Source organism: Henckelia pumila, unplaced genomic scaffold, assembly GCF_033568475.1.
Source record: "Henckelia pumila isolate YLH828 unplaced genomic scaffold, ASM3356847v2 CTG_525:::fragment_3, whole genome shotgun sequence".
Classification (NCBI taxonomy): Eukaryota; Viridiplantae; Streptophyta; class Magnoliopsida; order Lamiales; family Gesneriaceae; genus Henckelia; species Henckelia pumila.
In genome coordinates this window covers 3,522,143-3,547,461 of record NW_027331857.1, presented here as the reverse complement: position 1 = coordinate 3,547,461, position 25,319 = coordinate 3,522,143, and the positions used below count along the sequence as shown (strand labels likewise).

Sequence of the window (25,319 nt, the reverse complement as noted above, 5' to 3'; positions counted from 1 at the left end):
TAAAATAACTCAAATGCATAAAAATAATTAAATATATAATCAGGACACATGCAAATTTTCTCATGGATGGTCCTGGACTGCTGGCCCTACACACAAGCCCATTAACTTAAATCTGGTCCATTAACATACTTAAGCCCAATATCTTAAACTTTAAGCCCAAATAATTATTCTAAGCCCAATTAAATTAATAAAGCCCATTAAAATACACTAAGTCCAATAACAACTTAAACTGGCCCAATGGGCCCAAAAAACCCAAAGACTGGCCCATTAACTTTTATGGGCCCAAAATCCCATAAAATAAATGGACTAACTTAATTAAAAATTTTAAAAGTCCAAATAAAATTATTTGGGAGTCCAAATAAATTTTATTTCAATTTATTTGACTCAAAAACACATAAATTTGTAAAATACTTTAAAATAAAATACTCGAGCCCGGCCCACCAAACTCGGACCCGGACTCACTAACCCGACCCACTACCTAGCCGACCCGACCCGGACCACTCAGACCGACCCAGACCCCTAACCTAGCCCAACCCGATCCCCCCTCTCCCATTGCCTCTCGGCCGTGAGCAGCAGGCCCTCTTGGCCTGCTGCCGGCCGGCTCCGGCCGCCCCTGGCCGGAGCGCCGCCGCCCGGACGTAGCCCACGTCCGGGCGGACCTAACCTGTGCCCAGCCCCAGCCCCATGCACGACTGCACGTCGAACCCGAAGCCACTTCATCCCAAACCCTAACCTGCATCCTTCTCGGCCGCATGACTGAACCTACTACCCTGGGCTCGTTTGGCTCGAGCTCTTCGAGCCACACGAGTCCATGCCGACCTCATACCCCTTAGGACCCTGACCAGCCGCCCTGTCATCCATGGTGAACCAAAAACGTGGCCATGATTCAAGAAAACAAGGAAGATAATGCATAAACAAGCAACCCGTAACAATTCCCTGTAGTTTCAAGAAATTTTCTGATGCATAACACTACACACACGAACAATAACTGAGAATGGTACGAAAATATGCGAAGGAATCATGCCTTTCACGAAGATGACGAGAAAACACGAGCGTGGGGCGGTTCCGGGACGACGGGACGCAAATACGGGACTTTTTGGAGCTTCACGATCCTTGGCTATGGCTTCCTGGGTTTGCTGGGTCGAGAGGATGAAGAAAGTGAGTGGGGGTGGCGGCTGAAATTGAGAGTGACGTGAGGTTTTTTGGGTGGGGTTGGGTAGATTTAGGTTTTATTTAATAGAAATAGGGTAATTTAATTATATAATTAAGGATATAATATATATATAAATATAACTCAACTAAAACTCTAAAAGAAACCTAAAAAAAATCTGAAACATAAAATAAATCTCGAAATTATTAATTTAGGGGAATTTTAAAAATACTAAAAAGTCAATATTTTGACAAATTTTGGATAAAAATGACCCCTAAAATTAATAAATTAAATACTTAAAATTTTGGGATAATAAAACTCAAAATAATAATTTAAGGCTCTAAAAAGACTCATAAAATAATTTGGATGGAAAGTTGTCATCTCGTCCGTCCACGGTCCCGTCTACGCGATTAAATAATAAAAATACTAAAAATCATAAAAATCACTAATTATGGGTTAAATGCTTAAAAATAAATTAAATCATGCATAAATAATTCACATAATTATTTAACCCATAAATCATAAATTTAAATAATTAAATATCCTAATTATGCAGGCGGATTTATGTAATTAAAAATACCGGGTGTTACAGTTAAAGTGCAAATAAATGTTTTTTTAAAATTCAAAAATTTTATTTTTGGTATTTGGCTTCTTCTTCTATTTCTATTTTTTAAAAAAAATTACTTTTTCAACATTTATCCAAATATTAAAATCACTTCTGTTTTTTAATAAAAACAAGGCTGAACTTATTTAAATATTTTTTTAAGTCAGTGACTTTTATATGGGTGTTCATATTTAGGATAAAATCGAAAAAACCAGAAATCCAATACGAAAAGTCAAAGATCGAACCGAACCAAAAACCGTATTTTGTAATTCGGATATAAATATCAAAACCAAAGTTTATTTGGTTCGATTTTGAATTATATATGTCAAAACCGAACCGAACGAAAAAACCGAAATTGAATAAAATTAATAATTTTATTTATATTTTTTATTTATATTATATATGTTATGAGATGATATTTAGTGAATGAATAATCATTTTGAATAATTTTTAGTTGATTGTTGTTTATTTAATTTATTGTTGTTGTTTATGTAATTTTTAGTTGATTTTTGTTTATGTAAGTCATTTAAACTTTATTTTTAAAGTTTTTACTAAGAAATCATGTAAAAAAACAAATTATATTTTATAATATATTTATATTATTAATTTAACCGTATCAAAATTTGTTTAGTTTTTTTGAAAATATTATAAGATTGTGGTTGAATATTTATCTTTGTATTGTTTGTTATTTTTTATTTCTTCACTATATGACTATAACTTTAAGTTGTGTGTTGGGATATTTAAATTACATGTTGATGAAATTTATGTTTCTTTTATTGTGTTATGTATTATTAATGATAAAACCGACCAAACCAAACCGTATAAACCGGTCAGTTATAGTACAAAAACCGAACCGAACCGAAGTAAAACGGTTTGACTTTGGATTATATTTTTCATAAACCGAAAACTAAAAAACCAAACCGAAATTAGACAAATTAAAACCGAACCGACCGATGAATACCCCTAGACTTTTATATCCAAACCGACTCTAATGCACGCTATTTGGGTCACGAAAGGCCCAATGTAGTTAAATATATTATTTTGTGGCCCAATAATTTCTTGAATTGGGCTTTCATATCCTGGACTCTGGACTTGATATACTGACTGATACAATACTTCGGGATTCACATTTCAACTCAATCACACGTGTAAATCAGTAAATCCATATTTTTTTTGGGTCTAATTATCTAAATCCATATTCTTTAAACTAACCGAATCAAAGCATCATACAAATTAAACAAATTGTTTTATGAGATATTGTTTCAATTTTGTGATGCGCATTATTTACTCATAAAAATATTATTTTTTATATCAAAATATTATTGTAATTTTTTAGAAGTCAAGTTGATGAGACCATGAAGGAAATATTTTTCCCAAAAAACTTGTATTTTCTGACGCTACATATTTACTTTCAAAAAATATAATCCAACAAAATTAAACTAATTGTAATAAAATTATAATGCAATAAAATAATGTAAAGGAAATTATTCGATAAAATTATATATATATATATAATTTCGTCAACTTATTGTCATGAATAATTTTTTTTATTGCATTAAAGATTTGTTAAAATTATTCGATAAATATAAATCATTCCACATGCTAAATAAATAAATAAACAAATATATATATGCATATATAACCATAGAGTTTTGCTATCCTGCCCACCCACCGTGCCCACCTAATGTGCCCACCATGAGGTGGCACTCAACTATTGGACGCACAATTCATCACATCCAATAGTTGAGTGTCACCTCATGGTGGGCACATTAGGTGGGCTGTGAGTGGGCAGGATAGCAAAATTGTATAACCATAACATATTTATTTTATTTTATTTACTTTTTGAAAGGATATCTGAACAGTGTAATTTGCACGAGCAGATGGAGCAAAGTGGGAGCTAACCCTAACATTTTCGCAAACACCACAGAAGCTTTGCTTTCGACCTCCATGATCATCTTAAGCTTACGTAACACTGAGGTACTTTTTCTCATCCATTGTCTGTTGCTATATATTTTCTCTCGAAGATTATCGTCGATTAATTTATGTTTCAGAGTGATTCTGTCTTTTTGTCCCCTTTGAAAATTAGTCGTAAGATTTTGAATTTATTCCGAATTATGCTGTAGTTTCTCTGAAATTTATTGATGGTGTGATTGCCTGTGATTTACTTGTTCAATTAAGCGCTGAAATTTGGTAAAATATTTTCATGATCATTAGATGCTGAAAATTCTCAGTGCTGATATTTACGTGTTTTTTAGTGTATTGGTATGTGAATTTTGATTTTTTTTTAATATTTCGGAAACTTGATGTTGTTTCACTTGTATGATTCTTCTCGTGTTTAAGTCCATTGGAGTAAACATATGCTTAATTTTTATGATGCTTTAGAAGCTATCATTTTTCTTCTCGTCTTAATTTTTCCAGTCTTATCATAATTTATTTTTTATTTAACTTTCCTAATTCTTAAAACAAATCCAGAAATAAAGAATACCAGAGGTCGAGTTAAATCTGCTTCACATTTCCAGACTGTAATTCTCGATGAAAAACCCCAATTTCTACCCGTATAAAGCCCACACCTCAGCAGAATATGAAGACGATGATGTTGATGAAGATGAAGAGAGCCCCGATCAGAATTTTGCACAAAATGGGTATTATGATGACTCGAAGAGGCACCCCAAGAAGAGAAAGCTAGAGTCATTTGTCTCTACTTATGAATTGACTCCTCGCAAGGAAATGTGGAGTGAAGAGGAGAGCTTTGTGCTGTTGGAGGTTTGGGGAGAAAGGTATATGGAGCTAGGAAGGAGGAGTTTGAGGGCTGAGGATTGGGCTGAGTTGACTGATAAGGTACTGGAGATGAGTAGAGTTGAGAGAACGGAGGTGGAGTGTAGACACCAATTGGATGTTCTCAAGAACAAGTACAAAAAAGAAAGGGCAAAAGTGGAAAGTGGGCATGGAAGCAAATGGGTATTTTTCAAGAAAATGGATGTTTTGTTGAACATGAGGACAAGAGGTCATTGTGGGTTGGGCTGTGGGGTTGATTCGGGGGAGTATGTTTTTATGAATCCACATGTATACTTGGACAGGTCTAATGTATTGGACGAAATGAGGGATAGTCCAGGGCAGTCAGACGAGGATAATGAGGATGAGGAGGAGGAAGAGGAGGGTCTGGGAAATGAGAGACAGGAAACTGAGTCTGCTCGGATGTTGGCTGGATCCATTCAGAAGTTTGGACAGATATATGAAAAAATTGAAGAGAGTAAGAGGAAACAAATGATGGAATTGGAGAAGATGAGACAAGATTTTCAGAGAGAGTTAGAGTTGCAGCGGAAGCAAATTGTTGAGCGTGCTGAAGCAGAAATTGCTAAAATAAGGGAAATGGAAGATGACGAGCATGACACGACTGATACTTCATTGGAGAATATTGAAGATTGATGCAGGTAACTCTTAACAACCTTAATAGTGAATTGCAATGTGAAGGAATCACCTCGACATTACTTCCTGTGGCTTTTCTGCTTTGTATAAAAATTCCGGTGTTTCTCGTGTTTCTTTAGTTTTGATACCTCTTGTTTAAATGATGTTTGCTGGTTTTGTTCATGATTTCTCTTAGAGGTCGTCTTCATGCTTTAAATTATGCTTTTTCTGTTGTACTAATGAAGTTATTGTGACTTTTGCTTTGGTCCCTGTTTTATTGTATTTATTCATATGTGCACTATGATAAATCAGTTTAGAAAATGTGTATTGGTCTTGGTCCAAATTTCAACACCATGTGTATGAACTTATATTATTCTATTGCAGCTTAGTTTCGAATGGCAAATTAAAACACATACATGTTGACTACTTTTATTATGACGTATTAATATTGTGGCCTGAATGCCAAAACCCAGAGAAGTGTTCCGTGAAAGAATGCAATAGTTGAGATATTAAAGAACGAAGCAATTTTGGTAATCTTGTCTAGAAAAGAACATAAATGAGTAAATGACAAAATAATTGTAGATGAGGAACTTGCTGTTAACTATGGGTGTCAAAACGGGTTAGGAGTATGGGCCGGTCCACAGCCTGCCGCAACCCACCATAACCATTAGTGCAACATAAGGACACCCCAAGTCGGCGCACCTAAGGAACTTTATTCATCTGGGCCTCTCTTCGATGTCAGTGTGGTTGGGGTGTCCTTAGGTGCGCGGACTTAGGCCTGGTACTGGTGCCTTTAACAATACTGAGTACAATTGTTGGGGCACTTGTAAGATCATGGAAAATGTGGCAGATGTTTGCTTTCAGTCAGCTCTAGGAAACCATGAAATTTCTGCCTTATATCGTATACATGACTAGAAATTTAATTGTAATGATTTTGCTTGTAGGTATTCTGTGGTTGAGGTTGCTATCTGCAGCATATGAATATATATTCATCTATGCACCATGAATTAGATACGAAATAATTAGTAGATGTAGGGAGTGTATATGAATTGGCTACTCAATTCCTGTTATTATAGAAGCAGTTAAGTATGTACATCAGCAACCTCAATATGCATGATAAATTTTTTTTAATGATTTATCCGCATGGTTAAAAGAACTTGTCGTTGGCAATGGTGATGGAAGTAAAAGTAATAAGCTCAAACAAAGTTTGTATCCAAGCAGCCTTAATGATTTTATTGGAGCTGGCCAATTTTACATACCACTAACCCTCTATGCATAATTTTTATTGAACATTATATTTTCAGGAGATTCTTGGGAGGGATTTCGATTCTGGATGTCCACTGGAATATGTTCCACCCTTCAAAACAGAATATGAGAGACTACTGGCACAGAGAAAGTTACACTGTAATGTACTACTGAGTGCCAGTGTTGCAGGAATTTGCTTCTGAATTATCAGGCGCATTTTATCCTTTTGTATTCATATTGATCCTTATTTCAGGTGCATGACTCTTTTCTCCTGTCCGTTCGCGTCTTTAGATGTTTTTGGTTTAGTTTTTTAACAGTGATAACTCAAGATTTAGAATTGGGCAATTTATAAGAGTCGATGTTACTTTCCTAGTTTATATATTAGCAGTGCACCAATATCTATATAATTAGGCGTTTGAAATACCCAAGTATGGAATATTTTTGACATATTTGGTAAATTGATTTTGGTCTGTGTTTGTTTGCTGTCAAACCTATTGTTGGCGAAAGAGCTTATATAATTCGTCTGATACTGCACAACGTTTTTTTTAAACACATTATTTGGTCGTTCAGGGACTAAACTGTTCCATCTATCTTTTGTGCAAAACAATGGAACTCATAGATGAAGCGATCCTAGTTACTATAATGGTGAATTACGTGGAAGCATATGCTTGAATCTTGATATAAATTGTTCAAACCAAACTCTTGTTAGAGATTTACTAGGGATAATAGATGGCAACTCGTAAAATTTTTATGCAAGGGTTATTATTTTGTATTATAGAGACAAGAAGTGAAGAATTGTGTGAGCCTCACTGCGTGAGCTTGGATCAGCCAGCACACCCGGCTTAAAACAACTCTATGGACCGGCGCTAAAACCCGGCTAACATAATCGAATGCGGGGTCAGAGAGATGATCGTCATGTAAATTGAACTAAACGCTAGCTAATAGAATATGTCGAATTCTTGGGAAACAGAGAGACAAAATTTAAGGGAGAATGAAATTTTATATGCATATATTTGCTGGGTAAAGCATAGCAGCAGTGTGATTGTGGATTTGTGGGGTGCTAAATTGGGGTGAAAGCTGAGTTAGAATGCGAACAGGATTCGATGGCAGAAAATACAGCGCAAAAGGCAGTCACCCCCCATATTGCTTTTTCCACTCTACTCAATTCAATAAAGCTCACATGGCCCATTCCCATTTCCCACTATTATCAATATAGATATTTATATTTACTGAAACCAAATTAAGAACATTTTTGTGCTTTTTTCAAACGTATTTACGAGAGAAATAATAATAATTTTGCGATCCGATTGTACTTTTTTTAGGAAAAAAAATTTAAAATATATTAAATCATTCAGATCCTGCTCAAAGATGTATTTGTTGCATCTCTAGATTTTTTATATTAAATTGGATGGATTCTATAGATGCTCTTATGATACAGTGACATAAATTTCTTCAAGTTAACAAGAATCTCATGGTCGTTGATTTTCCTACTAACATCTCACTGTCACAATTTGTCTAATGTAGTTTACATTATTAATACGATTTGAATAAACGAGAGAATTATAGATTTCTCACGTTAAAAAATAATAGTAAAAATAATAATAATAATAATAATAATAATAATAATAATAATATAATAATAATAATAATAATCCCACCGCCATTGAAATAACAATAATTTATTTTTTTAATTAAAAAAATGGACCGAGACTACTCTGTGCTTATTAAATCGAGGTAACGAAGATTGGCTCGAACTTTATTTATGTATTCATAATTCAAAATTATAATTAATTCAATTTACACCAACCAACCTACTTGTAACTTACTCTTGTTCTTCTCCTTCTTCATTTTCTCACAATTTGATTCTTTCTTCTTCACTCTTTATGCGCTCTCAAAATCCTCACTCATTTTACTTTTTCCTCACATGGCTTCTCGCCAGTACAAATTCCATTGAATAATCTCCTTCATTCTCATCCTCTTTCCGTTCCAATGGCATTGATTCCGAATCAGGCCGTTTTCTTGTTGCTGCTACTGAGTTGCGGCTGGGCTCTGTCGGAGCCCACTCAGGACAAGCAAGCGCTTCTCGATTTCGTCGCGAAGGTCCCGCATGAGAGCCGCCTCCGGTGGAATGCGTCCGATTCGGCTTGTGGGTGGGTGGGCGTCGAGTGCGATGCTACGAATTCCTCTGTCTACTATTTGAGGTTACCGGGTGTTGGCCTCGTCGGGGACATTCCGTCGAACACTTTAGGTAGGCTTACGCAGCTCCGTGTGTTGAGTCTCCGTTCAAATAGGCTGTCTGGTTCGATTCCGGCGGAATTCTCCCAGCTGAAATTCCTTCGCAGCTTGTATCTGCAGGGGAACCAGTTTTCCGGCGGGTTTCCGACTGAGATTACGGAGTTATCTCGGATGATCCGTCTCGACCTGTCCTCCAACAACTTCAGTGGCCCGATTCCGTTCTCTATTAGCAACCTCACTCATTTAACCGGTTTGTTTTTGGAGAACAATTCCTTCAGCGGCAAAATCCCGAGTGTAGCTCCTCCTGGTCTCGTAGATTTCAGTGTGGCTAACAATAATCTCAATGGTTCGATCCCTAGCGCACTTGCCAAATTCCCGGCATCCGCATTCGCCGGAAATGTCGATTTATGCGGCGGCCCATTGCCTCCGTGCAACCCATTTTTCCCTTCGCCGTCCGCCTCCCCTACATTACCTCCCATCCTCACTCCAACCCATAAAAAGCACAAAAAGTTATCAACGGCAGCAATCATCGCCATTTCAGTCGTCGGTGGAGTACTGCTTCTGCTACTCTTACTAGCATTAATATTCCTTCTACTGAGAAAGAAAAGGTCGAGAGAAACAACAAAAGAGCGAAAACCATACGCTGCATCCAGGGCAGCAGGGCCAGTGCTCGACATCGGAACTTCGTCGTCGAAAGACGATATCACCGGGGGATCCACAGACGGTGCGGAAAGAAACAAACTCGTATTCTTCAATGGCAATGGATACAGCTTTGATTTGGAGGATCTGTTGAGGGCTTCCGCGGAAGTATTGGGAAAAGGGAGTGTGGGCACTAGCTACAAGGCGGTGCTGGAAGAAGGGACGACTGTGGTGGTGAAGCGGCTGAAAGATGTGGCGGTGGGGAAGAAAGAATTTGAGCAACAAATGCAAATAATTGGGAATTTGAAGGATGAAAATCTGCTGCCACTGAGAGCTTTCTACTACTCCAAGGATGAGAAATTGCTGGTGTATGATTACATGCCCGCTGGGAGTTTATCAGCTCTTCTTCATGGTAAGTCAAATTTTACTCTTGTCCCTCTCTTGTCTCTCTATTTTTCTTGGTAAATTTGATTTGCATTTTGTTTATAAGTTTAATTTCCTGTAAATTCGCAACATTGATTATAAATTTGCCATCTTTATTTCAGAAAAAAAAATGAGAATTATGTAATTTAATGGTCAATTACACACATGTGGAATGAATTTTTTCCACTAGTTTCTTGCACGATTGTCGGCTTTTTGAAATAAATTGTCTGCCACTCTCCCTGGAAATGCCAATTCTTTTTTGGGGGGGTTTTCTCCGGTCAAGATTTTTTTTTTTTTTTATTTTTTCTTTCCCCCCTTTTTTTTGGGTTTTTTTTGTCAAGAAGCTTGAGGTACACCATAACCATTGCTGGCTCCCATGCATGAATTATTCACTGGGTCCCGCATTTACAACTCAAGATCAAGAAGACGAAATGGGTTTTAAAAAGTTGTCAATTTCCATATTTCTGAAAATATAATTATTTGCCTACAAAAAAAGTTCATCTTTCCTTGATTAGGCATCACTTCATGATGATGAATCATCAAAAGTTGCTGAATTTAAAGAGTGATTTTGACAAATGAATTTCTATATATAAAATTGTTATGAATACATTCTATGGTATAATAAATTTATTTCTGATTTGGGATCTGAAATCATGATCATGCTGCATCATTTTGATTTAAATCTTGAGGCTTTAATTAGTGTAAATTGAACTTTTTGTAGCCCCTAATCGATAATGATGGGTACTTTGTCCCCTCCTCTATTGGACTTATTTCAGTAGCTAAATTATTTTTAGTCATTATTGATAGTGTAACTGATCTAATTAGGTGTCGTAATTATATGTCTGTTTTCATAATGCATAAAGCATGTGACAATATAGGTTTAATTTTTAAATGTGAAAAAAAAACATTTAGACAGTTTTTAGTTTTAAACTCACAAAATTTAACAATTTTTTAAATAAATTTTGTATTTAATATTAGGAATAAGGAAGCGATCTTGAATATTTAATGATTTGACTAATACAATAGACAATGGTAGATTACACTTCTATTTCTATGGTCAGGTCGCTAAGTAATCACTCTTCATTTGTTGTTGGGAAATAGAAGTTTTTGGCATAACTTTAAGGATCTTCACTATTTCCTTAACGTTTATTTTTCATATATTTACTTCGACGCACTTCTTTTAAGGCAAAGTAGATAGGAAAAAAAGTTGCTAAATTGTTAAAATCGTGCAAGCAATCATTTCGAGATTAGTCATTTGCTCTATGATTCTTGCTTTAATTTAGTGTGGAATAAGTTTCATGTGATTTCCTCAAAGTTCAAGATGTAATAAAGGTGGACGTACTAAAATTCACTACTTTTAAAGTGCAAGGTTAAAAATTTTGTAAATCTTGTTGTTTCTTGCATTAATCTACTCACGATGGAATAAAAGTTTCATTGGAGTCCCCAAAGTTAATGTACATAAATTTTCTGTATGATAAAGCTAACTCTCTCCAAAACAAAAATACTTGCCCTTTACTTTTCTTCCTTTTCAATTTAAACAAAACCATGAAACAATGATGACTGCATACTTTTTCTTGCTTCTTCTTTTTATCTAACTTTGCCCTTTTGTAACGTTACGTTGATTCAACGTGATATATAAACACAAACATACTTATGAATGTCATACTTAGCTTGTAGAGCTTTTCAATATTTTAATGTACATAAATTTTCTGTATGATTCACATCTCAACACTGTTAGATATGTTCCATTGTATCTTAAAAGAACCCACACTAGTTGCGGATAAAGAACGGCCTATGTCGAATGTGCAACAATTGAATTATCCGATAACTAAACTGGCTGAACTTGGGTATAATGAAGGGCCGGGATATGCTAGACTGATATAACTTTGTTGTTCATTGTTTCCTGCATTAATTCACATGAGAGCTTCTGGCTATTGTACAATACAGGTAGTCGAGGTTCGGGTCGCACCCCACTAGACTGGTACAGCAGGATAAAAATAGCATATAGTGCTGCCAGAGGACTAGCACACCTTCATGCATTTGGAAACTTACCGCATGGAAACATCAAGTCCTCGAATGTCCTCCTCAAACAAGACAATCTTGATGCATATGTATCAGATTATGGGCTTAATCCCCTGTTCTCAGTCACGACCCCTCCAAATCATCGCATCATGGGCTACCGCGCCCCAGAGGTGCTTGAAAGCAAGAAAGTCACATTTAAGTCTGACGTCTACAGCTTCGGAGTACTCATCTTAGAGCTCTTAACAGGTAAATCGCCTAATCAGCCTTCGTTAGGTGATGAAGGGATCGATTTGCCTCGATGGGTCCAAAGTGTTGTACGCGAAGAATGGACGGCGGAAGTTTTCGACGTTGAGTTAATGAGACAGCACAATGTGGAGGAAGAAATGGTACAGCTTCTCCAGATAGGTATGGCCTGCGTAGCCATGGTGCCGGATCAAAGACCAGCAATGCAAGAAGTTGTCAGAATGATCGGGGAAATCAATAGAGACGATACAGATGACGCGTTAAGGCAGTCGTCTGATGATGCATTACGAGGGGGATCGGACAGCCAAACGCCTCCAACAGAGCCAAGGACTTCTCCCCCGGGTGCCACAGCTTAAGTTACAGCTTGACTCCACACGGAAATCATGTGGCTAATTATTGGTTCATTATAGTGTTTTTATTCATTTGTGATTCTTGTTTTATTGTACAACGTGTTTAATTGTTGTTCTTTTATAGAGGTTGAGATTCTGGGGATTTTCTGGAACTGATTAGGGTTGACCATGTCAGGTATTTTAGTCGTTTTGTGTTTGATTCTTTGTGCAGCAAACCTTGTCAGCAGAAGTTGGTGTCTGTTTCTTGCTTTTGATTTTTTGACAATTTTTTGTTGCATTCATACTGATAGTAATACCATCGGGGAGTTTGTGTTTTTGTCGATTGGTCTGAGTCTTCACTTGATCTAAGGTTATATAAAATAATTTTTACAATATAAATTTTGAATTGGATGTGAAGTAGAACCATATAATTTTATTAAATGATGAGTGAAAATGTGAACACGTTTAATTTTAAAAGAAAAAAAGAAAAAAAATTATTCTTTAATTTGTTTATTTGATTGCAGTTTTCTTTTTTTTTAAAAAAAAATTTAGCCTCTATATAAAATCTCTAGAATTATAAGCACGTTATCGTAGAGAGGAAGAAGGGACGGGACACCAAATCTCCCATGCAAGTCCTAGATAAGTAGATATGGTCAATGTCTAAAAATATAGTTATGTGGTCGTATATTTACATAATTTTAAATTTTAATAGATTCATATGTAGATTCAAAAAAAAAAAAGATACATATGTAAAAAAGTTGATTTATTTTTTTTCTTCTTTCAAGACAAGGGTAGACTACCATTCTATGTCTACTCTCTCCACCGGTCCGGAAATGACAAGAAAGTAAATATATGATGTAAAACTGGAACATGAACAGACAAATGGATTGAAGATCTACTGAATAATTTCGGAGCTGGACTGGGGAAATAAGACAAGGAGTAGACCTACGAATCAATTTAAGGAAATTACGGGGATGAAATTTCTATATTCAAAAATTACACAAGTAACAAACGGTAGCAATTGTTCCCTTCACGATTTAACATGCTATCACCTTCCCTAATTTGGAAATGCCACTGATTTAGTACTTAATTAATCTAATAATATAAAGAAAACATTCGCCAAGACAAAATGACGAAGAACCATCAGAAAAAAAAAAAAAAAAAAAAAAAAAAAAACCATTTCAAATTTATTTCTTTTTAAAAAACTAATGCAAATATAAGGCACCTTGAAAAGAAAAGGATGATGCAAATACTAGCATGTATGTTATTGCGGAATTCTACCTCTACCTCTGCTTCCTCGTCCCCTTCCTCTCCCTCTTCCTCTTCCTCTTCCACGAAATTCACCTCTACCAACAGCTCCGGGTCCGTCTCTTTCGAAATTGAACATACTCATCTTTATATTATCAGCATCCATCATATAAGAACTTTGTTCCTACACAGATTGAAACAAGAATTACGTAACAGAGCAACACCACTTTAATCACAACTAAGAGGCTACACAAACTAAAGAATGCAAAAAGAAATAAACTCTAATTTGCAAATATACACTTCCACCCAAATATGATCAATTGGAACCATTAACACTTGTGCTATGATGATGGTACTATAGTAATCCTAAAAAAAAGGTAAATTGTCATTAGAAAATAACAATTAAAGATGCACATCATTGAGAAGAAAATGGCTACTTGAATATCTTCAAGATCCAATTGCTGCTGAAGCTGTCTTGCAAGATCTTCATCTCGATCATTACCCCGAAATTCGCTTGTCTGAAAATCATTTCCAGTTTTCCTCCTCTCCCATTCATCTAGAGTGAGGAAAGCTGATTCTTCCTGTTTCCCCTTTCCCCTGTATCTCTGACTTTTGGAATTACGACTGTTGTGATTAGGCTCAGTTGATTTCTGGAGAAGTTTTTGGGCGGCTGCTTGATTTTGAACAGGTACAGAAGCAGTCACTGTGACAAATTCAGATATGTTAAACACAAAACAGCAAAATTGATACATCTTGGGTGAAGTTGTACAAGAAAATTGTAGTAGCACTGATCAGATTTAGTGACTGCAAAAATCCTGAAAATATAAATTAAGAAGATGCATTTTCATCACTCTTTTACTTAAAAGGTACATCTTTCTCATCTTTTCATCATCACGCCTAAATGAGTCAAGATGACATTGTTAAATACAATGTCTCAAACCCTGGTAAAGGTAAACCCCCTCCCCGTTGTTGTAAAAATAAAAAAAGTTATCGTCATTGAAGACTTGGTATAACATAAAATGACCCTGATATTCTTGCCGCCAACCACATGTTTCTGAGTGTATGCAAAATAAAACCTTTTTAAAATATCTAACTTGTCACATAAGAAAGCTCTGAAGAGGTGGTAGGCTTGAGAGAATTAGTTTGTAACTCAGCTTTACTCAATGTACCTTTTGGTCGTGTTAGGGAGCATGTTGGCTTCTCCTCCTCCTTGTCAACGTTGTGAAGAAAGTTTACATCAGTTCCACAATCCACCTTAGGATTATTGTTCGTCTGAATCAAATTGGAGCCTCTATCTTTCCCAGCCAGTCTCTGGCCCTTCTCATTCGAGGATGACCCAGAAAAACCTGCGATTCAGGAGGACCTGTTATAGTCACTCAAAACACTTTATAATTCAAGGGTCACTTTGTTCCCGGGAACTCTAGTTCTGTCACCATCTGTGACCTAACAATAAATTGCAGGAATTCATGTATTCAGAAACAACGGAAAAAATGCTTTAATGAAGATATATTGTGTCAAATATAGAAAGAGAATCATTACTATATTATTATATCATGTCAAAAACAAGGTAACCATTGCATAGACTTTTTACATTGAGAAAAGAAAACCAAAATACATATAATAATATATCTCGTCACATCAAGTTACCATATCAAATCTTTTCGATTTGTTCTTATATCTATGTCAAAAAAAGGTTTTGGATGTTTTTTGACTCTGCACCATAGAGTTCATGACATAGATTAAGTAAAACATAACATTAACATACTTGTGATTCCTTGCTTAGGGACTTGAATTTGGAGTTTTTCAAATGGTGGTGGACAACTTGATGCATTTTCACGAGAGAGCTTTACAGTGTGATGAGAGTCAACCAAATACTTGCGTTTCATTTGCCATTCTTCATGTAGCGACTGAACAACACCCCCCAATATTATGATTGCCTTACTGTTCAAACACACAATACCACTACGTACATCAGCTCTGTTGAGCAGTTGGACCTGGCAGCTCAAGCAAACAAGAAAATATATCCATCACAAATTTGGAATCTTATTTCTCTGGAAACAATCATACTATCAATGGCCAAACTCATATCTCAGGAGGTAGCGCTAAAATTAAATTCAAATAAATTTCATTATTCATGTGTTTGTACATCTCGCGCTTCAAAAGCATATACCAGAATGTGGTGCCAGATGCCAGCTTAATAAATAGTATTAAATTTGAAATTCTAAAAAAGGGAAAGACGGTTCTTTTAACAGCAATTTTCAGCTCAACACAGAAGCAAAATTTTATAGAAGTATCACAATAAAAGAGTTTAAAGCAAAAACTATAGATGGCAAAAAGCCAATGGCAACTCCAGTTCGGGTTTCTGGTATTCTTATATCTTTCAACTTTAAACCAAACCAAGAAAAGCTCAATATTTCTTAAAACTACCTGAGCTTGTAGTGGAGTAAAGAGATATATTCAACCTTAAAATTCAATATCTCTTGCGGACTAGGATTCTTAGCATTGTACTTCCATTCACTTGTGCATTTATTTATGGGAAATTATACAATTATTCAGTTTTAAAGTCTTTGAAAAAGTTAAGTCCATAGGCATTATTTCATGACAGAAAAAGTCAAAATTGCAAATAACTGCAGCGTCACTCAAGCCGTTGCCTCTCGAGTCATTCATCATATTATGGTAAAGTCTTCCAAAAGAATGCACACACTTATTGCAATAGTATACTATTTACTAACTCAATTAAATTCATTCTAATTCTCAATCTCTTATCACTCTCTTCCACGGGTTATTTGGTTATGTGCATCAAAATACACATGTTAGACTATAAAAAAGCAACAAGTTTGTGAACACTGCTTGCACATCACAACATTTGATATTCTTGTTAACTTTCCTCATATCTCTCATTAAAGGACGCTCTCCCGAAACCAGAAAAGGTAGGGTCTGGGGATTGATTAAATCAAAAGGTGGATAAAATATTAAACATATTGCAAAAGAATGTGAAACAATATATCTTAAACACCTTAGTCCCAGGAATAACATCTTCACTAAGTGATGGAACATGAGATAATTCTACAGCATTTGCTTCAGAATGCCCATCTGTCAGCTTCAATAGTAGTAGCCGCCGATTGCCTGAATTTGCAGAAGTTTCTCCTATAGAACTCCGGGTTATATCTCTACAAGAGGACACCTTCTCATCACACAGTACTTCAGTCAATAAATAATCAGAGTATGTATCCATAATAATATTCCTGGATTCAAGAAATCCTAATTGCAAACCCAAAAAAAAAATCCCAAATTTATCCATTTTATGTATCCACAGAAAACGGGGGGGAAAAGCAAGAAGGGAGAGATAGGACAGCAAATGTACCTGAAGGACCATGGGTCCTCGAATATGAGAAGCTTTACATAGAGCAGAAGCTTCGGGTAAGGATTTCCCGCCAATCGATCGCAAGTCCATGTTGAGGAGCTCCGATTCTATTGAATCGACGGTGCAAAAACCGCCACCTGAGAACGACTGAGCGGCGATGAGCCATTCGATTCGTTCGGAATCCCGAAAACACCAGCCTTTGGCTGTGAGAGCTCGCAGGAGCGAAGAGTTGCCGCTGGAATCCATATCTGCTCCGGAATGCACTTGGTTTGCTGTTTGGGGGGGATTTTGAACTCTTTTTCGAGATTTTTCTGATTCTATTATTTTTTATTTTCTGAATATACAATATTTTTTTTATTTGTGTAGCTCATTTTTTTTTTTACTTGTTAAAATTTAATATTTACGAATGTTTTTTTCTAAATAGATAACTTAGTTCTAAAAATAGATATTTATTTATTTCTCAAAAATTTAAAATGTATACATAGGAGAAACAAGAAATATAAATTTTAATGTTTTGTGCCAAATGGACACCTTAGACCATGTAACAACTATAAGATTGATAAAAATTTGTATGAGATGGCTCCGTTACAAATTGTATTATTTTTTTACAAACCGTTTTACAAAAAAAAAAAAAAAAATTGGCTTCATTTAAATAAAATCAGAGGTCTTCCATTATAGCGTTTCAGAGCCAATTTGTTGGTTAATTACCGATTAAGTTGACTTGAAAAATGTTGAAATATTTTTCAAAAAAAAATGTTGAAATAAGTTTGTTCCAAAATACTCGCCTGAACAATCAGCTTGTTCACATTTACAAAGTCAACGTGCAAAAATGGCCCCAAAGGAGGGTTCGTTCATAAATTTATATGCATTTTTTATTCGTTAATTAAAAAAAAAATTACTAATAATTTTTTTTAAAAAATAAAAAATAAAACTAAAACATGCAATGAATAATATGTATGCATGTGTGTGTGTATTTTTAGTCAAAGAAGCAAACATAAAATAGTGATCGGAGCAACGAACCAGTCTGTCTGAATCTATATATCTATATTCATGTAAATTTCTTCGATCTCTTCTTCAAAAGTCAACCACCATCCATCAACATGAATCGGCGAGGGGGAAACCGGAACCTTGCCATGTAGCTGCAGCTTTAATGGAGGACAGAAAAGCACACCTGATCGCCATTTTCATCATCATACTACTCATCCTTCTCACCATTGTAGCTCGTGTTTCCCTCAAACTGTCTCGCACTTTCTTCCTCATCTGCGGAGCCGACACCGCAGCCATTTTCGCAGTCCTCGCGGTCATTTTCATCCGCCTCCGCTACTCCAGCCGGAGAAAGCAGCTGGAAAGGCTGCACGATTCCGAGGGCCGGGAGCTTCGGATCGAATACAGTTTCCTCCGGAAAGTGGCCGGGGTTCCCACCAAGTTCCGCTTCAGAGAACTGGAGGAAGCTACGGATGGATTCCGGTCTATGGTAGGCCGCGGGGGATCCGCTTCTGTGTTCAAAGGGATGCTCAGCGACGGGACCGCGGTGGCGGTGAAACGGATCGACGGGGAGGACGGCGGAGGCGAGAAGGCTTTCAAATCTGAAGTGGCGGCGATTGCTAGCATTCAACACGTGAACCTGGTGAGGTTGTTGGGTTACTGCATTGCTTCTGCGGGGCCCAGGTTTCTTGTGTACGGGTTTGTTTTCAATGGGTCGTTAGATAACTGGATTTTTCCCAAGACCGGCGGGCGGGGGCGGAGGAGCGGCTGTTTGCCGTGGAATTCGAGGTGTAGAGTTGCTCTTGATGTAGCCAAAGCCTTGTCTTATTTGCACCATGACTGCAGGCAAGTTTGGATTAATTAATTCTTCCAACTTCTCGTGATTAATATACATATTGTTATCCAAACTGTTATATATAATGATATGTTTATTGGTACGAGGTTTTTTTTGATGAAATCCGAAAGTAAAGTTGTGAGGGTTTTCGGTTAAGTATACTCAAAATGGATATCATATCATCGTGAAGATATCTCGATCGATTTCGTTGCTTAACATCTACTTAGATTATATATACAATTATTATATAAGTTCATAACTGTCCGTCTAGCTTATGTGTGTGTACTTTCTTTGAAAATTTATTTGTCTTGCATGTATAAACAACTAGTACCAAATTGAATGCTGATCAAATTATGGAATTTTTTTAGAAGTTTTTGAGCTTATCAAGTGAAATTTGAGGAATAATGCTGAAGGGTACAAAATTTTCACTTTAATAATGGCATGGCTCTCTCTTATTCCAGATCATGCATATTGCATCTCGATGTAAAACCAGAGAACATACTGATAGACGAGGACTTCAGAGCAGTGGTTGCAGATTTCGGCATCTCGAAGCTTAAAGGAAAGGAACAAAGTAGGATTGTGACGAGACTCCAAGGGACCAAAGGTTACTTGGCCCCCGAATGGCTCTTAGAAAACGGGGTGACGGAGAAGTGTGATGTTTACAGCTACGGGATGGTGCTTTTAGAAATCATCGGTGGGCGGAGAAATATCATCTCTCTCGAACAACCCAAAGGCGACTCGTCCAGAAAGAAGTTCCTATACTTCCCAAAGATCGTGGCTGAGAAATTGAAGGAAGGGAAACTTTTGGAGATAGTCGACGAAAGGCTGGTTGAAGAATGTGGGATAAAGAGAAGTGAGTTGAAAAAAATGGTTTGTGTAGCTCTGTGGTGCATACAGGACCAAGCAAAGTTGCGGCCGAGCATGGCTAAGGTCGTCGAAATGCTGGAAGGATATGTGAAGGTCGAAGATCCCCCCGAAACTAAGATGTTTCTTGCTGATCTTTTGTGCACTGATGACGATAACAGAACACAAAACGATTTTCAAGCGCGTAGATTTGCCCCAATTCATGGTGAAACTTGTAATACTTTTGCCCATTCGTTCGCCTTTTCCACGTTTTCGGCTAGGTAGGTAAGATTTACCTTAAACACGTGAGAGTTCTGACCCAGCTTCAAATGTTTGTTCGCTTGCACCCCTGTGATCCTCATATCAAACTGAAATCATCGACGGGGATGACTTTACACATATTTTACTTGTACATTGTGGATTGGTTAGAAGTTCCTCTTTTCTTGTAATCAAACATATTTGAGCTAATGAGATTTTTCCCACTCGTAATAGCGATTCTCGAACAGTAAAGTTGGTATTAAATACTACAATGCACCAATAGAATGATACATAAACATTTAGGCAGTGTTTTAAAAAGCTTCTAAGAAGCACTTCTCAAACTTGTCGTTCATAAAATCTCAAAATTTTGTGAAAAAAGTAAAAAGTGTTTCTTAGAATCTCTGTCAAACACTACCTTAGTGTACTATGCGTGCACCAAATGATACAACATCAACGAAAAAGTAAAGTTCAAAGTTTTCAGGCCAAATATTCTACACTTGTGCCCTTTACAATTAATAATGACCAAATAATACAGAGCATGCTACACCATACAAAGTTTGACAATATTTTTATCATTTGAAAAACAAAATGGAGACAGTGCTAAAAATACAACAATACGGATACAGCTAAACATTGTTTTAAAAAACTAAATGCATTACTGTTACAGAACACCGTATTCAGAAAATCACCTAGAGATTGCTGACTACCAAAAAAACATAAGAGAAAACTGTATTTTACAGGAAACCTGACGATCACCCACAACAGTCTGCCCCGAGTGAAATGATCACATCACAAAAAATCAGATTATGATGCATTTGTAAGAATGTGGAGAACCAAATCATTCAATAAAAATTTTATTTTTGACAGGTGGAAGCAATTTGCCCGACTGTTTCATCTCATAGGACAGGTCAATTTCCATCAATCGGTGATTTTCTTTGGACCGACACATTGAAAAATTAACTATCAAATCATCCCCTTGTTGAACACGCGGAGGAGGGTGCAGAAGGAACACCTGAAGAAATGCAAAAAGTGAGTATTTTTCCATGGCTCTACAAATTACCAAAGTTAAGCAATAAACAGTAACTTAATTTGCTTTCACTCATGAAAACTATCAGGTGACACAGTAGAAACAAATCTGAAGTGCACCAATGCAACATGGGAATATAAGTGATTAAGATATTGACTTTTTTTAATATCAAAACAAAAAAATTAAAAAAAACAAGCATCGGTTACAGTCACAGAAGCATAGACAGGCTGCAGCCTCAGCAGCTTGGCCTCAGAAGAATCTCAGCTTTTTGGTATTTCACACAGCAATTAACTGTCATGAATATATTATTCATTGGCCCTCTTTTGGTTCAAGAATTAAAAAAATGAGAATCCATTTCGAGAAAAATGAACCCATTGTCACCAATAAGCCTATGACCCAACTCTATTAATATGCGCATAAGCTTGTCCTCCGATCTACAACAGAATTTCTCACTTGCATAAAGGAAAGAATAAACATGGGTGCTACCAACCTGCTGGCCCCAATGTGTGCCATAATCTTCACTTGGAGTAGTTGTCAACTCAATTTCTTGTTGAGCTGGATTTGTATTGCTACCCTAAACCAATCATAAAATTCAAGAAAGCAAAATTTAAGATATCATCTGAATGTTTAGTTTAACATCAGAATAATGAAAACTCACCCGGAAGTGGACATCAAACCATCCAGCAAAACCACATAATCTTGAATTTTCTGCAGTGATGGATGACGAAAAGCTTGCATGAACAGTGCGTATATCATTTACAGTAGCTTTCAGGCAATCGATCTCCTTAATAACCACAGTTGTTCCGATAATTTGATTTGGATGAAGATTTCTCCAAATCGATGTCTATAGAAGCATGAATGTTAGTTTAGATGGAGGAACAGACCTTTGGCACAGTCGTAATCACTAAAATCACAAAAAACTTCGAAAAAAGTAAACAAATCATAATAACACGAAAAATTGAAACCCAGCATGCTACCAACACGAAACATTGAATGTCCAGATTGCACCACCACCCCCCCGACCCAACACTTTCTAGATCTTATGAGCGGCAAGAAACAAATGTGGTAGAGAGAAGAACGGGTTACGTTTAGAAAGAATAGTTGCACCAACCTCCAAATAGTATTTTCTTTGTTCTTCAGTATATGGCTTTGTCAGAACACTCATATCAACACCGTAATAACATTTGGTCTCATTAATAAAGCAATCCCAATCATCCACAGACTCTTCATAATCTTTCATTTGCTGGTCTACTAAACCAGACCTGATAGGCGCCATCCACATTCGAGCATGACTTGGATACCTGGAAAACGAAAGTGTGATAAGTCATCCAATAACCAACAACATATCACACATCAATTTCATCTTGTTCATCGAGACAGAAAGTGATGCAGTCAGACCATGCCTAAGGAAATTTACCGCACTTGCCTGCTCTATTTGGTAACAAATGAGAAGAAAAATACAAATGCAATTATTACCAGCAAGCCTATATAACAAACCTTTCAACTTTAAAAGGTCCTCGATGCCATATAATGTCTCTATATCTTACAACCTCACTCTTCTTAGGCATCTAGAACAGGACCCTTTATTTATCTCAGGATGCAGATTTATTCTCTAAGCTATAAGAAAGGCTAGGAATTGAAGTGGTTTGGGTAGCAACAGAGCAAGATAATAAAAATGAAAGAAAAGATGTTCGAAAGCTTTATAAAATAAGTGAAGAAGCAGCAGTACGAGTGAAAGATGTCAAAATACATAAACTTTAGAGACCAATAAAAGCAACCCAAAAAAAAAAACTATAAAATAATGTTGGCATCCTGAGTATATGGGTCAGGACACATTTATATTTCTGTAGTGGAAGCCCCATTATAATCATCCTTACTGTCGTGAGCTACAAAACATCAATAAATTAGGCTCTTCCTCCACTTTTGACTGAGGGTATCTACTCTATTCTTTCTTTCATTGTTTCTAGCTTCTTTATTACTTTTATCAAAATTTCCTTTCTTTGAGTAGATCTAGTTATCCACAAGTGCTTTTCTCCAATTTTCGCACTCCACAAGTTCCATGCCATTTAACCGTTTTCACTCACTTCAAAACTTAGCTTGGTCCAAATGTTTTCTCCATCTGCTTTCCACTTAACAAAATCACTATTTCCTACAATTTCTCACAAAAGCACTACTGACAGCAATCCTTTCACATGAGTCCTTACAGAACACAATCTTTAGACCAGGCATTGTTTGAGAGTGAACCAAAACTAATCAGTGGATGCACTTTCCTTGCTACATCCAAACAGCATGCAAACAACATATAGTCACCATCCATAGTCCAGATTTTACTTTCAATATGTATGACACAGTACCAGACACGCAGGCTACATGAAATATAATACCAGGAGTCTGCTAAAATGTTGCAGAAACTTTATTTTGAGAAGAGAATGTATAAACCGAAAAGATACATTCTGAAAGTTATGATTATCTATTGTCATTCCAACGCTTTTGTGGGACAAAGACATTTATCTATTGCATATAAGATACACAATTCAAGGCTACTGATAAATGTCATAAAATTTAAAACAAACTATAGAGACTGAAACATGAATTCTGGCAGGTTCAGTAGAAATGAAAATATAAATTAGAAGAACTCACATGACTCCATTTGGCTTTAGCCAGCGATCCCGAGCACAAATTACAGAGTCAAACATTGATTCCCGCAGAAGAAAGTATCCCATCCATTCTGAAATAATAACATCAACTGACCAAAGGAAAATGTCAGATGCAATGCAAAAGTATCAAAATGCTGAGAGAAAGAGATTTAAATACTGCAACAAAACAAAATGGGGGGCAAAAAAAATCAAGACAGAAGAAAACGACCTAACCTTTTTCCGGAAGATCAACATCTTCAACAGATCCCTCGATCACTTCAACAACATTGTGAAGATTGTTTGCTTCAACTAGTTGACGTGCATGCTCTGCCATCTTGGTCGCTTCCACAGCATAAACTTTCTTTGCCCCCGCCTGTGCAGACCATATAGCTAGAATACCACTCCCCGCGCCAACATCTAGAACAGTCTACACCATGTTCAAACCAACTCTATCAACGTAAGAGGGAAAATAACAGACCGTTCAAGATTCTTCAACAATTTCTTTTTTTCCGATTCTAATTATTTGCACATCTTTCTAGCATGCAAGATTCAAAACTGCAAACCTGAGTCTAGTACATAGTTAAAACTGGGAAACTATAGAAAAAGACAACATGAACGGGAACGGAACAAATGAACGATCAGACATGAGATTTGAGAAAGGCATAGAATACTCAACAAAGCAAAAATTAAGCAGCGACATTCTCAAATCCAAAACACCCCTCCATGTAAGAATAAAAATCAAACTAATAAGCAGCAGCAGCTCAAGTATATATTCAACCAGAATTTGGGGGAAAGCTACCTTGTCAACGAAATGGTGCTTGTTTTGGAAGACGGCGTTGAAGTAGGCATCCATACGAACTCGGTCACAGAGCATCTCCTTCTGGTGGTAGAGAAAGCCGTATGTGCAGAAATAGTTTGCAAAGTCAACCCTCTTGTCTACGGCGGCGGCTTCGCTAGTACTACCCATTGCTCCGGCCTCCGCGCCACTTGCCTTTCAAACGAAGGCAGTGATGTTCGAAGAGAAGAAAAGGTGGGATTTTGTTAGGGCAAAGGAAAGCACTCTGACGGCTGACTATTTATGCGCGCGTGTAAATTTAATAGTTCGACATCCAAGGGTAATTTCGTCACTCGATGTAATTAAATTTTTTATGCGGGGGACAAAAAAACTAAGCACTCCATCAAATTTACAATCGATAAATTTTTTTTTTTTCCCCTAAGTGTGTTTGGATGTCTAAAAAATAGAATTTGGAATTGAATTTGGATTTGGAATTGGATTTGCAATTTAAAATCCATTGAATTGAAATTTTATTTTGTGTTTGGCAAAAAGTTAAAATATATTTTGGAATTTGATAGTATAAATTTTGGATAAATGATATTTTATAAAAAATTATAAAAAAAAACTTAAAATTTATAAGTAAAGTATATGAATTTATTATTAAAAATAATTTTATTGCTTTATAAACTCAAATTTCGTGAAATCCCGTGAAATCCGACCAATTTTGTCAAGATTTCACTTAACTAATTGAAATCCTATGAAATTCCACCAAATACAAATCCCGTTTTGAAATCCCAAGTTTCCAAACACTAAAACGGCATTTTCAATTCCAAATCCCACCAAATCCCGTCCAATTCCCGTGATCCAAACACAGTGGGGTGTTCAAGTTAGTGGAATAGGTGAATTTTTTACCAAAAGTCAGGAGTTCGAGTCGGACGCCATTTCTGATGCTCTTGATGGGTATTTATGCTGGGCGGATAACGACTCTATTTGAATTCAAATCAATACCGTTAGCTTGTCTTTTCCACAGACATTTTCTGTCATTCATAATACA

At 36.4% G+C, this 25,319-nt stretch overlaps 5 protein-coding genes across 5 annotated transcripts; 3 read left to right on the top strand and 2 right to left on the bottom strand.

Moving 5' to 3' along the window:
* The first annotated feature begins 3,598 nt into the window (after window positions 1-3,598).
* LOC140873243 (trihelix transcription factor ENAP1) lies at window positions 3,599-6,902 on the top strand. Its single transcript, XM_073276300.1, has 3 exons — window positions 3,599-3,731; window positions 4,227-5,185; window positions 6,464-6,902. Exon 2 carries the CDS (start codon window positions 4,287-4,289, stop codon window positions 5,178-5,180), a length of 894 nt encoding a protein of 297 aa, XP_073132401.1. The 5' UTR covers window positions 3,599-3,731; window positions 4,227-4,286; the 3' UTR covers window positions 5,181-5,185; window positions 6,464-6,902.
* A 1,294-nt stretch (window positions 6,903-8,196) lies between these two features.
* LOC140873141 (probable inactive receptor kinase At2g26730) lies at window positions 8,197-12,688 on the top strand. The gene is made up of 2 exons (XM_073276122.1): window positions 8,197-9,690; window positions 11,649-12,688. Exons 1-2 carry the CDS (start codon window positions 8,394-8,396, stop codon window positions 12,320-12,322), a joined length of 1,971 nt encoding a protein of 656 aa, XP_073132223.1. The 5' UTR covers window positions 8,197-8,393; the 3' UTR covers window positions 12,323-12,688.
* Window positions 12,689-12,923: 235 nt separating this feature from the next.
* Window positions 12,924-17,260, bottom strand: LOC140873247 (uncharacterized). Its single transcript, XM_073276310.1, has 6 exons — window positions 16,908-17,260; window positions 16,560-16,727; window positions 15,309-15,537; window positions 14,713-14,889; window positions 13,981-14,246; window positions 12,924-13,727 (listed from the first exon to the last, which is right to left on the bottom strand). The coding sequence occupies exons 1-6, from the start codon at window positions 17,151-17,153 to the stop codon at window positions 13,560-13,562; spliced, it is 1,254 nt and encodes a 417-aa protein (XP_073132411.1). The 5' UTR covers window positions 17,154-17,260; the 3' UTR covers window positions 12,924-13,559.
* A 695-nt stretch (window positions 17,261-17,955) lies between these two features.
* On the top strand, window positions 17,956-20,011 carry LOC140873314 (probable receptor-like protein kinase At5g20050). The gene is made up of 2 exons (XM_073276407.1): window positions 17,956-18,737; window positions 19,188-20,011. Exons 1-2 carry the CDS (start codon window positions 18,058-18,060, stop codon window positions 19,852-19,854), a joined length of 1,347 nt encoding a protein of 448 aa, XP_073132508.1. The 5' UTR covers window positions 17,956-18,057; the 3' UTR covers window positions 19,855-20,011.
* Window positions 20,012-20,311: 300 nt separating this feature from the next.
* Window positions 20,312-24,541, bottom strand: LOC140873273 (protein arginine N-methyltransferase PRMT10). Its single transcript, XM_073276358.1, has 7 exons — window positions 24,290-24,541; window positions 23,725-23,917; window positions 23,495-23,600; window positions 21,966-22,155; window positions 21,513-21,698; window positions 21,345-21,428; window positions 20,312-20,839 (listed from the first exon to the last, which is right to left on the bottom strand). Exons 1-7 carry the CDS (start codon window positions 24,455-24,457, stop codon window positions 20,666-20,668), a joined length of 1,101 nt encoding a protein of 366 aa, XP_073132459.1. The 5' UTR covers window positions 24,458-24,541; the 3' UTR covers window positions 20,312-20,665.
* Between the last annotated feature and the right edge of the window lie 778 nt (window positions 24,542-25,319).

Bases quoted from the DNA above. Each gene is read 5' to 3' on its own strand.
- LOC140873243 (XM_073276300.1), top strand. From the start codon at position 4,287: ATGAAAAACCCCAATTTCTACCCGTATAAAGCCCACACCTCAGCAGAA.
- LOC140873273 (XM_073276358.1), bottom strand. From the start codon at position 24,457: ATGGGTAGTACTAGCGAAGCCGCCGCCGTAGACAAGAGGGTTGACTTT. The intron at 23,918-24,289 runs GTAGCTTTCCCC...AACATGGTGTAG, and splicing joins AGCACCATTTCGTTGACAAG to ACTGTTCTAGATGTTGGCGC. The intron at 20,840-21,344 runs GTTGGTAGCACC...GCATTTCTTCAG, and splicing joins GCACACATTGGGGCCAGCAG to GTGTTCCTTCTGCACCCTCC.
- LOC140873247 (XM_073276310.1), bottom strand. From the start codon at position 17,153: ATGGATTCCAGCGGCAACTCTTCGCTCCTGCGAGCTCTCACAGCCAAA. The intron at 15,538-16,559 runs GTGTTTAAGATA...TTGAGCTGCCAG, and splicing joins ATGTTATTCCTGGGACTAAG to GTCCAACTGCTCAACAGAGC. The intron at 14,247-14,712 runs GTACATTGAGTA...AATTTGTCACAG, and splicing joins CTCCCTAACACGACCAAAAG to TGACTGCTTCTGTACCTGTT.
- LOC140873314 (XM_073276407.1), top strand. From the start codon at position 18,058: ATGGAGGACAGAAAAGCACACCTGATCGCCATTTTCATCATCATACTA. The intron at 18,738-19,187 runs GCAAGTTTGGAT...CTCTTATTCCAG, and splicing joins TATTTGCACCATGACTGCAG to ATCATGCATATTGCATCTCG.
- LOC140873141 (XM_073276122.1), top strand. From the start codon at position 8,394: ATGGCATTGATTCCGAATCAGGCCGTTTTCTTGTTGCTGCTACTGAGT. The intron at 9,691-11,648 runs GTAAGTCAAATT...TGTACAATACAG, and splicing joins TTTATCAGCTCTTCTTCATG to GTAGTCGAGGTTCGGGTCGC.